Raw genomic sequence first — 16,488 nt, 5'->3', positions numbered from 1 at the left:
TTATTATGTCATTTATCTGGCATCTTTCTCCAAAGTTCCTTAAAATGTTATGTTTTTACCGTACGCTACCAACACGTTTGCCCATTTCTACAGGAGGGTCATTTTTACTCGATCAGTTCAGAGTTAAGCGCCTTCATCAAGGGGATTCAAACCCAAATAGTTCAGTTGTAAGGTGGCAGTTCAAACCACTGCACCACCTGCTGCCCTTTTTTGTGTGACCGCAATGAGCTCCTGTCTTTAGGAAGGACCATGAAAGGTATGATTCTCCAGAACTGAATCCAACAGGTTCAGAATGACGTCGACGATGAGCCGCCAGAACTCCTTATGTCTCGGCTCACTTTGGACTGCACGTAAATGCCACGATGTAACGGAGCTGAATTATACTTCGACAACACTGAACCTCTTTACTGAGCGTTTCCTTTAAAGAAACATTAAGGCGAAACGTTTTTAATGTTTTGTATAAATTCGGGAGGGCCCCCGAGAATTACGGGGGGAACCAAAGGACGCGTGTTTCAGGGGGGCGGAATTAAGCGTCGGACCGCCGGAGGTAGACTTCCGGTGCGGAGCGGAAGAGGGTGAGTGCCTAAGGACAGGGCTGCGTAGAGGTTACCGCCGAGTGTCGAGGGAGCTTCGGGCGAACAGCAGAGTGTTTGTGTGCGGACTGAGGCAGCGAAGCGCCGAGGAGCCGCCATGGGAGCCCACCTCGCCCGCAGATACGTCACGTCGCCCGACACGGAGCCGGACCCGCTGAAGTCGTCAGCCTTCGACCCGCAGCTCGGCTTCAGGGAGCGGAAGGAGAGAGGTGTCTCACTCACTGTCTGTCTGTCTGTCTGTCTGTCTGTCTGTGTGTGTCTGTGCGCGCGCGAGTATGCCCTGCTGCAGGCTGCAATGGAGTAGCATCCCATCCAGGATTTACCCTGCCTCATATCCTGTGTTCCTGAGATACACTGACTGTGGACCACTGAGCCCCCATTGGGCAAGTGGCTGTTGGTAGTAGATGGGTGTGTAACAACGAGGTGCACTGGAAAGGTGACATGCTCTCTCTCTCTGTGTGTGTGTGTGTGTGTGTGTGTGTGTGTGAGAGAGAGTGTGAGTGATGACATCTCCTCCTCCTCTCCCTTACAGAGATGGTGGCGACACAGGAGCAGATGAACCTGGCCCAGTTGCCCCTGGGGCAGCGCGACTACTGCGCTCACCACCTCATGAAGCTCCTGAAGTGCAAGCGCGACAACTGGCCCAACTTCCTGGCCTGCAAACACGAGCGGCACGACTGGGACTACTGTGAGCACCAAGAGTGAGTGGCGCACTTACCGTACCTGTACCGTGGTACGCAGCCGCGTTCGAGTGCACGCGAGCTCTAGTGTGACACTCAGCCCTGTGCGTATGTAGCCTGGTAAATCGGGGTAAATTAAGAGGTGTACTCAGAGAACTGAAATCACCTGTTGTATGTGTTATTTCAACATGATGACTCTACACAGTGGAGTTGCAAATGACTTGTTGGGGCTTTTGAGGTTTACATAACGCATGATGCTGAAAGTCACGTGTAACTGGTTCACCACGCATCCATCGTGGGACGTGGCACCGTAAGCTTGAGCGTACAACTAGTAATGGGACGTACAAAGGGTGGACCACGTAACGCACTGTTAGGTGTTTCTGTTATCGAGGACCTGCTAAGGGGTAGAGCTGCCCTTTGTCTCCAGAAGTGCTCCAGCCCTTCGTGGAATAATGTTATGTAAATCCTGAGCTCTGTGTGTGTGTGTGTGTGTGTGTGTGTGTGTGTGTGTAGAGGCATTTTACACTCTTCCTCAAGGAGAAAACATTGCAGTTCATTGTGGGATGGAGGAGGTGGAAAGCCGGTGCTTCATACTCTGTGCTCCGGAACTTCCAGTAAATGTTCAGTTATGTTTAGATCTGGTGACGGGAGGCCCTGAAAGGCCGTGACTTATGTTTCAGTTTTGTATGGGGCCATCAAGAGGGAACAGTGTTTGCACCATAGGGTGGACCCGGTCCAACATGGCCTCGTTCTTCGGCAACTGCATGCGATCGTTGCGCCTCATGACTCCCACAAAATTTCTGCCGATACTGTTATGGATCCCCACCAATGTTTAACAGTTTGAAACCGACATTGTGGGTGGAAGGCAGTTTTTGTCTTTCTCCAGCCGTGAACTTATCTGGATGTGGTACACAGGGGGAAAGATGACTCATCAGACCTTTTTTTCTATTACTCAGGGTTTCAGGTTTTGTGCTGCTTACACCAGTTATGTGTCTTTGTTGGCCTTGGATACAAGCGACTTCCAAATGGCAGCGCTGCCACAAGTTCCAGCTTTGTGAAACTCGTGACGTTCCATTCGTGTTGAGACTCGATCACAAAGACGCCAATTCACACACACACACACACATTTTCTGAACCGCTTGTCCCATACGGGGTCGCGGGGAACCGGAGCCTAACTATTGTGCCATTTACCAGTTGTCCTCTGAAGTGTGTCTGTCCTGTCTCGGGGAGCTTCAACTTGCGGCCGCTGTTCTTCTTCGGCGAGGTAGTTTGTCCATGTTTGCCGTATGCTGTCATTTTTCACTCTGTTCCCCCGACACTTTAAATAATTTTGCAGGATTTGTGAGTGATGCACCGGCAATTAGGGCACCAACTATTTGACCACTTTTGTCTTTGTTAGTTTCCTCATGTTGCTTTGAATACTCGCATATCAAAGTGCTAATTGTCGGAGCTATTTCATAGCTTTCTCTGTCTCTCTCTCACACACACAGACAGAGAGCGAGAGAGCGAGCTAATTGCTCACCCCCCCCTTTTGATTCTCTTCCACCTTCTCTCACTGAGATGCTGAGGGGTATCTGAGGTTTTGTGAGTCACCCAGCACAGGGTTGATTTAGGGTCACTAGTATCTCAGTGTGTGGAGAGAAGCGTTCAGAAACATCATTGAATTCAAATGAACATCAAATGAATTTTTCTATATGTTAAAAACGGGGGATATCCATGTAAAGTTGAGACCACAAATGCACATATGTGGCAACTGCAGTGTATTAACAAGGTAAAGAACACCTAACAGTGTTTAGTGGTAACTAGAGAGAAATTCACTAGGTTATTAAAATTTTGTAATGAGGGAAATGTGCTACAAGGCTGCTAAAAATGTACATATTACTGGTGAGTAGCAAATGGTATTTCCATATTTCTATTGATGTGTGATGGTGACCCTCACCAGCACTACAAACAGCTTTTATTTGCAGAGTGAGCAGAATAAATAATGAAAGGGAGTATAAATGACACAACACCAACCTAATTAAAGGTTTTGTTGAGCTGTTTCCTTTTGTCCTGCCCTGGTTTTTCCTGAAGCTACGTGATGCGGATGAAAGAGTATGAGAGGGAGCGTCGGCTGCTGATGAGGAAGAAGAGGATTGAGGAAGCTCGGGCTGCGTGATCTTTCTCCTGCGGTTCATGTACATACCTTTTGCCCACAATAAACCTTTATTGTACCATCACTGCACTGGAGTTTTGTGTTATGTCCATTCAGACTTCATGTCTGTGGCTTCACTCTGATGGTTAATGTGTGCTCTGCTGGACAATTAGTTTATGTAGTTCAGTGTGACCGGTGAAGGACTGCATTCCGTCTGCATTGATAGCTGGCTGGGGGTTACATTATTACATATCATGAAAGTCATGCTGTTTAAGAGAACTGCTGCAAGACAGAACACCTTTGTCTCTTTTGAAAAGTGGTTTTTGTGCCATAACCTGTTATGCTTGAGAAATTGATCAGAGTTAACATCTGACCAGGATTTAAAACTTTTACATCTTCCAGCTCCATTTTCCAAGTTGACCCAATATGTGAAACATTGGCCTCTTAGGGATGACCAAAACCTAACGCTGAAGTAAAATAGTTTGTAAAGGACAATGTCAGTATGTTATATTTGTGTAATTAAGTCTAAGATGAGGTTTATTCTGTCAGGACAGCCCTTCTCTCCACTATGAAGTACTGTCACTGAACTTAGTATCCAAAACAAATTCAAAAGATCCAAGGAGATGGGAGAAAAAAATACAGAGCAGTTAAGTTCCTGTGGTAAATTCTGTGATCTTTATTTTTATAACATTTTAAACTTGCTTTGAATGGCAGTTGAAGAAAAATGTTGCGCTTTTCTCCACTGGGGAAATCCTGCACCAACAGTGGAGGAAAGCAGCATCCTTTTAAACTTTAAGCTCATTTATATTTTAGTGTTTCGAAGAAAGCCGCTTATCTAAGCTTAGCCACCTTTTCACCTGTGAGGCTCTCTTGTTGAGGAAGTGCTTCACCATTGAGTTTTCTGGTTTTGGAATTAAAAACTAAAAGGGTCCTTTTCTGCAGTAGTGGGTAGAGTATCATGTCTTTCATCTGGTTTCTAAACACACAGAAGTACCAAAACGTTGCATCTGAATGGAATCAAGTTTCAGTACGATAAACTGAGTTCAGTTTTTGTAGAAATATTTATGGACAGTTTGCTAGGAATGTGGCCTTAACATTTTCTTTCTTCCAGATTCTTAAAGGGGTCTTCAAGGTTAAAAGCTTCTGCCCTAAAGTGAAATGGTTGTAGACAAACATTTTAAAATGATTTGACATGTATATGAAAAATGGTCCAGTGTCACAAAGTAAATTTAAACATCAATTTAATCTCACAATCAAAAAAAAAAAAAAAAAACCTCAGAAATCAGCTCCAACTGGACCGTTTCCAAATGCTGCAGAGCAAATTTAAATGAGGTTTTTGCATGTGGTAGGACCTTGATTTTTAACTTTCATCCATTTAAACAAAGATCTCAACCGTTCAGCACACTGAAGAGGAAGTCAACGTGCAACGAACCCAACATAAAGCCGTTCACCACCGTGCTACAAGGGTGTGCTGGGCTCCCGGACCTCTACAGGATGAAGGGCAGTATGGGCGAGCGCAGCGTCGGGTAGTCCCGGAACTCCTTCAGGTAGCTGCGGTGCTTGCCCTTGGCCCACACGGTCATCTGCACGAAGCCCACAAAGGTGAAGAAGGCGACAGGCAAGCACTGCGTCATCATGGTGAAGCCCAGCCAGGAGCCCAGCTGCAGGGAGGAAAGGGGACAACGGTGCACATTCAGTAACTCCTGCAGGAGGTGCCACCACACTTCAGAGCAGCTGATGGCACTCGGACTCCAGAAGACTCCATCCACCTCCAGGGAGAAGCCGAGCCTTACGTTCTCTGCTCCTGCGACGCATCTACTATGCACGGGGGTGCCGTCACCATACTTAGAGGGCCACAGAGGTCCGTAACTCAGTCGTGTTCTTTTGCTCATATTGCAAGGCATTGTAAGCAGCCACTGCTCGGGGTGGACACATTTGACCCTGGGTGCCACTCCACTCGCTGCCCTTTTCCTGTTAATGTAGATCAGTCTGGAATCATGCTGCGTCAGGTAGTCTCGGAACTCCGTCAGGTGGTTTAAGGAGTTCCGAGACTAACCCACGCAGCATGGTTCCAGACTGATCTACATTACTACTGTAGCTACTGTTCTCCCTGAAACGCCTGGCAATATCAAAGTGCACTACTGTAACGAGTAGTTTTCTACATTGTTCGTGATTTAACTTCTTATGAAGTAGGACATCCTGCAGCTGACACGCAACCTCTGGAGACAAAAATCACCGCTCCACCCCTTAGTGGTCTGATGGGGGGGGGGGGGGGAGAAAAAAAAAAAAAAAAAAAAAAAAAGCCGTTTCTTTTAAAACATGAAGTGCCACTTCTCTAGTCTTCAGGGGGGTGACAGGTCTGCGTCACATCCCTGAGCACCGCCATCATGGGGCATGAAGAGGGACGAACCTCCGTGATCTCACCTCGTACGTGTAGTTGGGACAGGACACGAGCAGGAAGACCCATGTGAAAGGGTTCTTGGTAGGGTATGGGATCTTCCTTGTTTTAGAGCCTTCAATGGAAAGGAGGGAGACAAGGAGAACAAATATAAAAAACAAACTTCCACATCTGTTAGTTTAGACACTTTTCTTCACAGCGCGTACAACTCGGAGCAAACAAGTGATTCAGCAACAGAGGAAGAGCTTTAGACACGGACACAGGATTATGGACACACAGCTTGTGTGCGTGACACCAGCATGTTGTTGGTTCATATCCCTCCAGTAGCTACTTTTGAAGGGACTTTCAAATAGCAAATACATAGATAATCACAGCAGATGGTGTTTCTGGGAGGGATTCGGCAGCTCTGAGGGATAGAGAAAGCTCATTTCATCATGTCACGGGCAAAACTGAGAACTGAATGGTTTTACAGGTTTTATCAAGGAAGGTACAGATCCTGACAGCTCAGTAATGAGCAGAGGAGTTTTGGAAGGTGTTCGGAAGTGACTATTCCTCCATGCGGCGGACAAAGTGAGCTCAGCTGTAGCGGGGAACACAGGTCCCGCAAGGATGTCAGCTATGTTTGTTCTGCGTTCGGCTGTGTTCAAAAAACAGGATAAGATACACGTCCAATTAATTTGCGTGCACTTCTGTCGGTAACAGCAGCTCAAGTACTGCTTTACACAGCAGGTGCCAGGTGGAGGCTGCGGTATGGCAGAAAATGCTCACCTGGGGGTCGCAGGTTGCGGAGGGCAATGTGGATGGAGAAATTACCGATCTGGCAGAACTGCAAAGAAAAACAGTTTGTGTTCGGTGTGCACGTACAAAGTGATACGATCGGGAAATGATGCAGAGTCTCTAGGACTAAACCTTACCAGGAAAATCATGAGCGCTATGGTCACCTGCTGCTCGCCGTACACTGCAAACATACAAAGAGACACACGCTATACAGTGCATACGCAGCACAGGGTCAGCTCATCTTATTTGTGTGTGCTTTGCAGGGTGTGTCTACGGCATGCGGAACACACTCACTGGGAGGTGTGTACAGCGGGTGGTTGATGTAGTAGGCCATCCACGCCGCAAAGCCCCAGTAGTACGTGCAGTTCTGTAAGAAAAGATGTTACGTCGCCGATAAATGACGTCTCGCATAGATGTCGACGGCTTTCCGAGACCCTCCCCTGGGGTCAAAGTAATGCGCCAAAGCCCATCGCAGTTCCTAGCCAGGTGTACGCACGTCTGGCCTCACCTTGAAGATGTTGCGCAGGGGCATGGTGCCATGGGAGAAGCGGTGGACGAACAGGGTCTCCAGAAGCCTCTTGACATAGTGGAACGAGTGACACATGCAAGCCAAGCTGGAAAAAGAAAGCCATGCTTATTTGAACACAGCAAGAGCCATGCTTATGTACACGTCTGCTGCCTTTAAGGACCCGGTGGCTCGCGAAGCTCACTTTTGGTTCGTTGACGCACAGCCTCATAATTGGTAAGGCTCCCGTTTGATGCTGAACGTTGATCAATTTACCCCGTAAACATGCAGAATTTTCTTATTGATCGCCAACACCCAGGAAGAAGAGACAGTCCTGTGCAATTATTGCGTTCAAGAGCTCTTTACTGCCACCTATTGGATCGGCACATAACTACAGGTAGCGTTCGCTCTACTGCCAACAGAAAGTTTACGGTGCGTTCTAGTCCTGTCGTGAACTCATTAAAAGTGACAGTTTCGTTACGGTCCACTCTGGAGTGAACCACGTGATCACGGTCAATGTAAAGATGACACGCCAACAACAAAAGAGGAGGGAAATGCCTCCATTGTTTCCCATGAGCTACAAGTTGTCCTTACCCCAAACCCTCCGGTGCCACAGCAAATCAGCATGTCTTACCAGCATCTTGACTGTTCCTAACTCCACTTTAAGTTGTGCAAAGATACACTACTCTGTTAATGTGACATAGCGGACACCCAACCAGAGAGAGCACAACAAGCAGAGGTCCCACCACAGGAGATACTCACTGCACAACCCAGTGCTTGCTGGTGGTGAAGTCGTACTTGGGCGCGTAGATGAAAGGCACCCGGAAGTAGAAGAGCAGGTAGATGATCAGTGGTCCCGTGTATTCGGTGAGGAAGACCTGCAGACAATGGGGGAAGCTTTGGTGGCGCGACGCAACTCGGATTCTTGCACACATCTTAACTCAGCATATGGCCCCTGAGCTTTGGAGACGCATAAATAAAGCCCCTGCAGCACCACACACACACACACACACACACACACACACACACACACACGTGGATGAGTGAATGAAAGGCAGCCAGCAGGGATCATATGACAGCACACACACGCGGCAGCAATGAAGGAAGTCACTGTGTATAAACATCTCTGCCAGGGACATCTCCAGCGCTAGGGAGCTGCGTGACCTTAAAGGGAGGCAAATATAGCCTCGACTGATCCCTCTGGATGCCCTTTTTGTGGTACCCCTTTATTGGGCACTCCCTCCCCCCCAAAACTCTCTCTCAGCCACTGTTACCTCAAATCCCAAAATGTGTAAAAAACTGCTAACAGGACCTGATCGCCCCCTACAACCCAGCGAGAGCAAGGAGAATGCTGTCCTCCTCCCCCTTTGGCTGCTTGGTGCTTCCACTTACAGAGGGTCCAAAACTAGTCTGCTGGAATAAGCTCCTTATGTCCCTCAGAGCTGCTGAATCCTTCCTTCTACATTGAGGAAGGGTCTCAAACCCATCTCTTTGAGCGCCATTTCTCTCCTGACAGAGTCCAACACCATCTGCTATGAATATACGTATTTACCATCTGAATCCAACCTCCGTAGGTGGGATACAATGACCTCCCACTGTCCCTCAGAGCTGCTGAATCCCTCCTTTCAACACTATTTGCTATGATTACCTATATTTGCTGTTCAAATGCCACTATTATAGGTGCTACTGGAGGGATGTGAACCAGCAGATTTCAACTGGTTAAACAACTTGACTGGTTCATGTACAAGATGAACAAGCTGCCTTCATCACCACATGGGCTTCTCTATGCTTCAGAACAACCACCTTACCATCACACACACACACACACACACACACACACACACACACACACACACACACACACACACACACACCGTGACCCAGCTGATCTGGGCTCCAAGGTCCCGGAAGTAGAACGTGGCCGTGGTCCCAACGGGGAGCTGCTGCAGGACATCCTCGTCCTTCAGAGACTTTCCCTCTGGAGTATAAAAAGTACAGCGTGTTGTTTACCCCATTAATGGCTAATGGTACATGAGCTGTTTCCACTCTGTTATGCTTATCGGACGACACGTAGCTCACCCTGCGTCAACTACACCCTGCAACAGGCTGACACACACAAATACACTACGCACACCTTACACACATTATCGTGGTGTACTGTACACAAGTGAAGCTAGTGTCTGTCCGTCTCTGTCTGTCCATGTCCAGAGAGACGGGTGTTTTGCACTAAAGAAGACATGCAGCTGGATGGTGTCACAGTGTCAGGGCACCTATGGGTATTGACCCCAAGCCAGCGTGTGCGTGCAGCGTGAGGGCAGTGCCGACGGGGGTCATACTGGGGTCGAGGCGAATGGACTGCCGGGCCGGGTACCACTGCGGGTCTGTAGACAAACAGAGACGGCAAGACGTCACTGCAGGACATCCACAGCGCTCCGCTGCACGACGCCCCATCTCAAGCTCTACTTTCTTGGCCATGATGAACGAGGTATATTTTGTATTAAATTCATATTCAAAGTGCTCGTACCATTAACCCTTTACGCCCTACTTACGGGATTTGTGGAACATGGACTTGATCTCTCCAATCGTAGCGTTGGGCTCCACCTGGCAACAGAAAGCTCTTATTGGGCGGTGCCAGCATGCCGCAGAGCGACGAGACACAGCTCCTGCCCCACGTTTAGGTTCGTGTTACGATTCCCACAATCGAAGTCCTGAACCCAGAAGTAACCCCAACCCCTACTGGAATACTGACGTCGGTGCGAGTTAATGTAAATTGCTTCTTATAAGTGAAACACAGTCGGCCACACACACATTTCCTCTAGGCACACAATTTGGTGTGCACGCGCGCACACACACCCGGGGAGGGGGCCTCACCTTGTCCAGGAAGCAGAGCTTGTCCTTGGTCTTGGCGTCCAGGATCTCGACCTCAAAGAAAACCACAGCTTTTTTAGCCTTCTTGGCAGGTTTGGGCCGCTTGACCGGCACCGGCGGCAGAATCACTGGGGGGGGTGCAGCCCTTTTGGGCAACGCCGCCTCCAGAGCCAGGGCATCCATGACCTCCCGCTCCACGCTCTCTCGCCACGGTGCGGGCCCCGACCCGATCCCACATGCCGCTCGGGGAGTGGGCGGGACCCAGGGTGCCGTCAGCTGCTCGCATAAATCTCGAGCCCCCACCCGAAAGCTTTATTTAACACACAGCCCCTCCAGGTTCCAACTTCCCCTTCTCTCAGCCGGCCCCTGTTTGAACCAACAACCATCCCCTCTCAGGAGTATTAGGGCAGTAGAAGGGACCGTAAGGTGAAGGAGGGTTCCGGAAACCTGAAATACAGGAATTGTACCAACTTCCCCAAGTGCCCCTCCCCCACCAAGGACTCCTCCACTTCACAGCTCCTCTTTTAGCAGAGAGAGTCAGTTATGGAGACCACAATTAGTGACGCACGCTGATTACTGTCAATGTGCAGCCACACACAAACAAAACGGAGCAGTGATAATCCAGCAGGCTCTCACACATTAGCCAGGACAGCCTCCCATTACTCTGCCCCGTGTAGTTTCTTAGCAAGTGCTTTATTCACAACAGCTTCCGCAGCTCACCGTGACCTGGTCACCTACGTTCACAGCGCAGTACCGTGACCCAACGACCGCAGCTTTTGGCCAGCATGCGAACACTTTGGGCTGAAAAGCAAACAATTTGACACATCAACCAGACTAAAAATGAAATTTTTTGTTGGAGAAAAATTCCATTTGGTTCCAAGTCTGTCTCACATTCACCCCAACTCACATAATGATGCCAGATATCACAAGGTAAAAGTAGTGCAACAGCTTAATTTACACACGTTTACCTTTTCACATTTCATTCCTGACAAATAATTCATTTTTTTTTTTTTTTTTTTTAAATTCATCACTTCTACAAAGCCTTTCTGACCATACACACAGAGCATCAAACTTACGCCCGTCTCCAAAAAGCTTCCTCACCCCTCTGTGTGAGTTTTACGTAGAAGTCTACATTTGAAATACAGGTAAGAACACCTTTTAATGTCACTGCCTTTTATGTTTTACACCTTTATTATAAAAATAATGATGAATGAACTGTGATGCTACACAGAGCGCAGGAACACACTTCCCACAATGCAGTGAGTCTCAGTCTTGCTCACACAGCTGTCTGGCAGTTCTCTAGTTTTCGGTGTTAGTTTATTGTGTTGGACCACACGTCAGACGGGGGGGGGAACGGGACAATTTAGACCAATTATCGATAACTGGTATTCGTAATTTCAGAGCGGATATCGGGAAATCCACATGTCAGGAGACAAATGACATGCAGAACAACCTCTACGCTCAACACGTCATGTTTTCTCACAAAACGGGTGGGGTGGGACACACTATTTCCATGACAACTTGGGGGGGGCGGTGGACCGGGACATGGAGAGGGTTAGAGAGCACGCCCAGTGCCGACAGAGCTGTGGAAAGGTCAGAGTGCAGCCACGGCATGGCTGGAATTACTGGGATAACAGCAGTGCTGGAAATACCCCACACACACAGGGAGGAGATAAAAATAATCAAAAGGAACCCTAAAGGACACACACATCTATAACACACACGCCATCAGCCTACCCTGCAGGACCGCGTGAGACTGGTCATCCATCTCATCTATCTCTTCAAATCTGATGAGAACCAGAGGAGAGAGTAAGCTGGGAACTCGCACCCTCCCCGTGCAGTTGCGACCAGCGAGTGAGCGCCGATACACACACTTGTGCCGTATGGGGCTGCCTACTCCGAGCCGTGTGCTGGAGCTCAGACACCCGACAGCAGCCCACCGGTGTCCCGAGAGCCCGGACCGAAGCAGCGTCACCAGGTCAGTGGCGGTAGCCCGGTAAGACTGACGCTCCCCTGTGTGCGAGAACACTGAGGGAAAAGCACCTGGCTCGTGGTTACCGATACACACGTATGCTGAAGGTTGCAGGTTCGAGGAGGAACCTGGCCATTGGCCTTCGGAAGTGAGCTTAATCTGAAACGACTCGCTTAAGTACGTAATTTAAAGAACCTAGTAATAGTGGCAATAATAATATTATTATTAATACTTTGTTCTTGCTACGAGTGAAAAGTCATAATGAAGAAAACCCATCAGATATGAGCGTATAGAGTCGGTGCAAAAGGAGCTCATACTAAAGGTGTACAGTGCAACTTTAAATACTGTATTCTGTTTTTAACTTTTGTACAGGACTGGACAGAAGTCTGTTCAGAATTCCATTAGATTCACTCGCAAATGCAACCAATGAGCTGCACCCAGTAAAAATCAAAACAGACATCCCCGAAGGCGGGTTCCTAAAACACCACAATGTAGCTGGAATGCATTTAAAATTCACTGTAAGGTTTCCATTTATACTGAGACTGTCAGTCGCAGCAAGGAACTGACTAAGAGACTTTCATTTGTTCCGTTACATTTATTCCACAACCACTTGTTTCCACAATTACGGATTTTATTAATTTAACCAAATCCAACTAGTTCTGCCTTTATTCTTACAGTATAATAAAAATCCGGGCAGTTTAGATGCGCGTTTCGGCTTTGTCACCACTAGAGGGCAGCACCTCACTGACTATAATTACCAGGTGCTGCCCCCTATTGGTGAGAAAGTATAAATTTGCAACACTCTGACCATAAAAATTTAATCTCAGCAGCTAAAAAGACTAAGAAATGTTTTGCAGATACTGTATTACTGAAAGATATAGTGGCTCCACCAGTTATTGAAAAGGAATTAAACTAGCTTTACCCTTAATACTTACAGCAACAACTAAATATTAATTACTACAGCTGAGGGAATGAGATATTTGCTAAGCAAGCCACTGAGCTGAGAGTGATACCTCCACTTCTACATCCACCGCTAGATCCCCCGGCGTCCTACTTGTGCTTGTCGTGGTGAAGAATCTGTTGATTATTGTGCACATACAATATTGCCACGTGTACTCACACTTTACACCGGTACTGCATGGTGAACATCGACACTCGGTCAGATCCCTTTTCTTTGGGCTCCAGGCAAAGGTGTATTTATAACTGCGATAATGTGCCATAAGCTGCTTTGCAGGACACGTGTGAGAGTGCGAGCGCATCGCTGTGACTGTCCATCTTCGTTACACATCACTTCACCGCTCTAAACTGTTCCATTTCCCTGTGCGGCGACACTGATGGCTGGTATGGGGGCACGGCGGTGCTACATGGGTTCCTTGTCCATGCTCTGGTTTCCTCTCACAGTCCAAAGACACATCTCCAGTGTGGCTTTGGTATGTGCGCGCACGTGTGTGTGTATGTATATACACCCACCCTGCCTTGCACCCTGTACTTCCAGGATTGGCCCTAGACCACCACGGTAACTAAGAATGGAATTGTGGTCCCTTCACTGGGGAGCAAATATTAATAACATCACACACAGCTTCAATGTACGACAATACTGAACTGGGGATGAACCGCAACTAAACCCGACCGTGTTTCCAAACATTTACGGACATCTCCATATATTCATTTGTCATCATAGAAAATACAACAATGTGTCCATTACAGTGGCAGAAAGCAAAGTGACTGTGTCTCAAACCTGCAAAGGTTTCCATAGTTACACACTGCCTACATGTGATACTTTTCACGTTTCCATGATGCTGGTGTGTCTTTCACTGAACTGAGCGCTCTGGTAAATCGCAACCACACACACACACACACACACACACACACACACACACACAGAGCGTACAGTCCACAGTCCACGCACACAGTTAAAGACACATTCAGTTTCCTCAAGCAAGAGACCCAGATCAAATGTGGAGAAGATGAGCGGCCGACACACACACACACACACACACACACCACTCACCTGTACTGATCTCACTAATAACTGAAACCATCATGATTTGTTACTATTTCATCACCTACTAAAACACACGCAGAAAATCATCATCATCATCATCATCATTATATTGGTAAAAACGAAAATAATGGGATTTTAGCCATACTCTGCACTTTATGATTTGATTTATTGTCGTTGTAATCACATAGCACAGGTGGTGTGTAATTACCTATCTCTCTCTCACACACACACTGCTCCTGTCACTGTGACCCGGTCTTTAATACCTATAAACGGCGTGCTCCCATTGTACAACACCGATGATGTACGGACACTGCGCTGTGATTTAGACCCACACACACACACAATTTGACAACACGCGCTCGGCCTCCACACTCACATTCATTGTGTTCACGCTGACAAAATCGCGCCGCTCGACCGCACACGAACACCGTCTCGTTTCATACCGTTACTCTATTTCACCTTTGGAGAGGACAGCGAAAACCGCTGCAACACGTGTGTATCGTATGTCCACGGTGGACGCGAACACACACTTATCGTCGTTTTCACAGCATTTCTTACCTCGTAGTGCTTCATCGTTGCAGTTTGAACTGCCCTTGGTACGCACGGTCTGACGAGCGCGCTGTCCAATCAGAGCGGAAGAAGAAGCAGGCGACGTCCAATAGGGAGCGAGGGGGAGGGGCTAACCTGTGCCGAGTTCCTGGGCCTCGTAGGCGGATACATTGTGTTCTGTGTACGTTGTGTGTGGGCTGCGGATACATTATTATTACTATTATTATTATTAGTAGTATTATTATTACACATGGCGAACACTGTTACCAGTGTTTTATACTTAGTTCATTTTACTATATACATTCTTTATACATGGAGCGCCTACACACTGACTGTGGCGGGGGGCGGAGCCTGGCCCCCTATGGAGTGATGCACTATATGTGCAATAATGGCAATGCGGACATAAACCTCCAACATAAAGAGACCTCACAGTGCACTGACATCCCCCTCACCCAGGGCTCCCAGCCAACAGACCCACCCGGAGAACTGGTACAGAAGATCAGCGCTCTTGAAGGCGCACAATGGACTTCTCACTACGGCAAGATGTTCAGGAAGGGTCAGGAGGTCTAACAGCGAGAACCTGTCTAGTCGGTTCCTCGTCTTTCCTGTGCAGGCCGACAGGTTCTTCCAGAATTTCTCGACAGCGGTTCATTGCTGCAGGTACATTACACTTATTTCACTGCGCTCAGTGTGGTTCTTTGACGGACGTTCGGCCGGGTCCTTCCAAGTAACCCTGTGCACAGGAACTCGCTGCACACACTACAGCTACACACACAGTTTTCCATAGAACGAAGCACAACAGAAAGAACAACACATTTTAAAATATGCTCCTTTGGATTAAAAACCGGCAGCGTGAGAGTCCGGGATTCCTATCAGCCTTTCGGGGGCTGCTCTTCTGCTGCTTTACTGGAAACTTTGAACACAGCCCAACATTTCCATTCATGCTTTTCCACAAAGTGACTTACCACACTTACTTACCACACTTACCTGCTGGTGATTATTTATCCATTTACACAGCTGGGTCATTGTACTTGTGTCCTTTATTGGTATGAGTACTTTGATCAAGGATACGACTGCAGGAGGTGGGATTCAGCGCTGTGACCATCGGATTTGAAAGTGGCAGCTCTAACCACTACGTCACCTGCTGCCCCTTCAGACACTTTGTTCAGCACCGCTGGAGTGTTGGCTGACTGCAGTGTTGGCCTTCTCTACTGCTTTTATTATTAGTAGTAGTATTATTAGACTCCAACACTTCAGTTTTGTTGTGAGCACATGATGCTCAAGGCCAATGTACAAGGACATAAAGGAAACTTCTGCGGTATTTTCACAGAAGACAGACCTGCTGTTGGACACTTACTGGTAATATTAAAATTTCAGTACCACCTCCACATGACTTTATGCTGAAAGTATGTATGTTGTGGCCTTGAAAGGAAATTTCTTTCTGGGATTAATAAAGTCTCATTCATTCATTCAATGGGTGTTTTTTAATGATGTCTTTACATTTGTGTTTTGAACTGTTCAAACACCCAAATGTTCTGGACCAGGGAAGATTCGTTAATGTAATGGTCATTTGTGCTATGCCTTATTATGATTTAAATAATGGTGCCCATGATATCAATAGCAAGGGTTAAGAGTAGGCCTGCTGTTTGATTAATTTTATATGCATATTTCTTTATTACACCTAGCAGAATGTAAACTATAAATAGGTATAATATTAAACATATACTTACTTACATGTACTGGTTAAAATAACTCGTTGTTGTCTTTTGTTCTGTTTTGTTCTGTCTGTTCTGTTCCTGCTGTATATGTTTTCTATTAGTATCGTTAAGAATTTCATCATAAAACGTGGATTTTTTCGACACAAATTACGTGGTTACTCTTTCCAATTCAACAACGGGTCTCTGACGTCACGAATAAGGCGTGTCTTACACTGTGACGTCACACAGAGGGCGGGAGCTCGCAGACAGGCTCGCGTCAGTTGGTCGAAAGTGCCTGGAACGTTCCCGA

General features: G+C 47.4%; 2 protein-coding genes across 6 annotated transcripts; one reads left to right on the top strand and one right to left on the bottom strand.

Moving 5' to 3' along the window:
- Nucleotides 1-398: 398 nt before the first annotated feature.
- Nucleotides 399-3,492, top strand: ndufb7 (NADH:ubiquinone oxidoreductase subunit B7). The gene is made up of 3 exons (XM_018728012.2): nucleotides 399-802; nucleotides 1,126-1,294; nucleotides 3,347-3,492. The coding sequence occupies exons 1-3, from the start codon at nucleotides 691-693 to the stop codon at nucleotides 3,429-3,431; spliced, it is 366 nt and encodes a 121-aa protein (XP_018583528.1). The 5' UTR covers nucleotides 399-690; the 3' UTR covers nucleotides 3,432-3,492.
- An 878-nt stretch (nucleotides 3,493-4,370) lies between these two features.
- Nucleotides 4,371-16,283, bottom strand: tecrb (trans-2,3-enoyl-CoA reductase b). 5 transcript variants are annotated; one of them, XM_018728000.2, is made up of 12 exons: nucleotides 16,212-16,283; nucleotides 9,959-10,009; nucleotides 9,637-9,688; nucleotides 9,424-9,468; nucleotides 8,962-9,065; nucleotides 7,850-7,965; nucleotides 7,091-7,196; nucleotides 6,877-6,949; nucleotides 6,720-6,763; nucleotides 6,574-6,631; nucleotides 5,832-5,920; nucleotides 4,371-5,068 (listed from the first exon to the last, which is right to left on the bottom strand). In XM_018728000.2, exons 3-12 carry the CDS (start codon nucleotides 9,650-9,652, stop codon nucleotides 4,895-4,897), a joined length of 825 nt encoding a protein of 274 aa, XP_018583516.1. In that variant the 5' UTR covers nucleotides 9,653-9,688; nucleotides 9,959-10,009; nucleotides 16,212-16,283; the 3' UTR covers nucleotides 4,371-4,894. The 5 variants fall into 5 exon arrangements, with proteins under 5 accessions (XP_018583516.1, XP_018583513.1, XP_018583515.1 ...); XM_018727997.2 differs by having other exon boundaries at nucleotides 9,959-14,678; nucleotides 16,216-16,282; XM_018727999.2 differs by lacking the exon at nucleotides 16,212-16,283 and adding an exon at nucleotides 14,309-16,189.
- Nucleotides 16,284-16,488: the final 205 nt, after the last annotated feature.

This window comes from Scleropages formosus, chromosome 1 (assembly GCF_900964775.1).
Source record: "Scleropages formosus chromosome 1, fSclFor1.1, whole genome shotgun sequence".
In the NCBI taxonomy this organism is placed as follows: Eukaryota; Metazoa; Chordata; class Actinopteri; order Osteoglossiformes; family Osteoglossidae; genus Scleropages; species Scleropages formosus.
Note: the sequence above shows the minus strand (reverse complement) of the source record. Positions and strands in the feature narration are given on the sequence as shown.

Coding starts and splice junctions, on each gene's coding strand:
- tecrb (XM_018727997.2), bottom strand. CDS start 10,138: ATGGATGCCCTGGCTCTGGAGGCGGCGTTGCCCAAAAGGGCTGCACCC. Junction 9,469..9,636: donor GTCCATGTTCCACAAATCCC/GTAAGTAGGGCG, acceptor GTTTGTCTACAG/ACCCGCAGTGGTACCCGGCC. Junction 9,066..9,423: donor GTCCATTCGCCTCGACCCCA/GTATGACCCCCG, acceptor TTTATACTCCAG/AGGGAAAGTCTCTGAAGGAC.
- ndufb7 (XM_018728012.2), top strand. CDS start 691: ATGGGAGCCCACCTCGCCCGCAGATACGTCACGTCGCCCGACACGGAG. Junction 803..1,125: donor CAGGGAGCGGAAGGAGAGAG/GTGTCTCACTCA, acceptor TCTCCCTTACAG/AGATGGTGGCGACACAGGAG. Junction 1,295..3,346: donor GACTACTGTGAGCACCAAGA/GTGAGTGGCGCA, acceptor TTTTTCCTGAAG/CTACGTGATGCGGATGAAAG.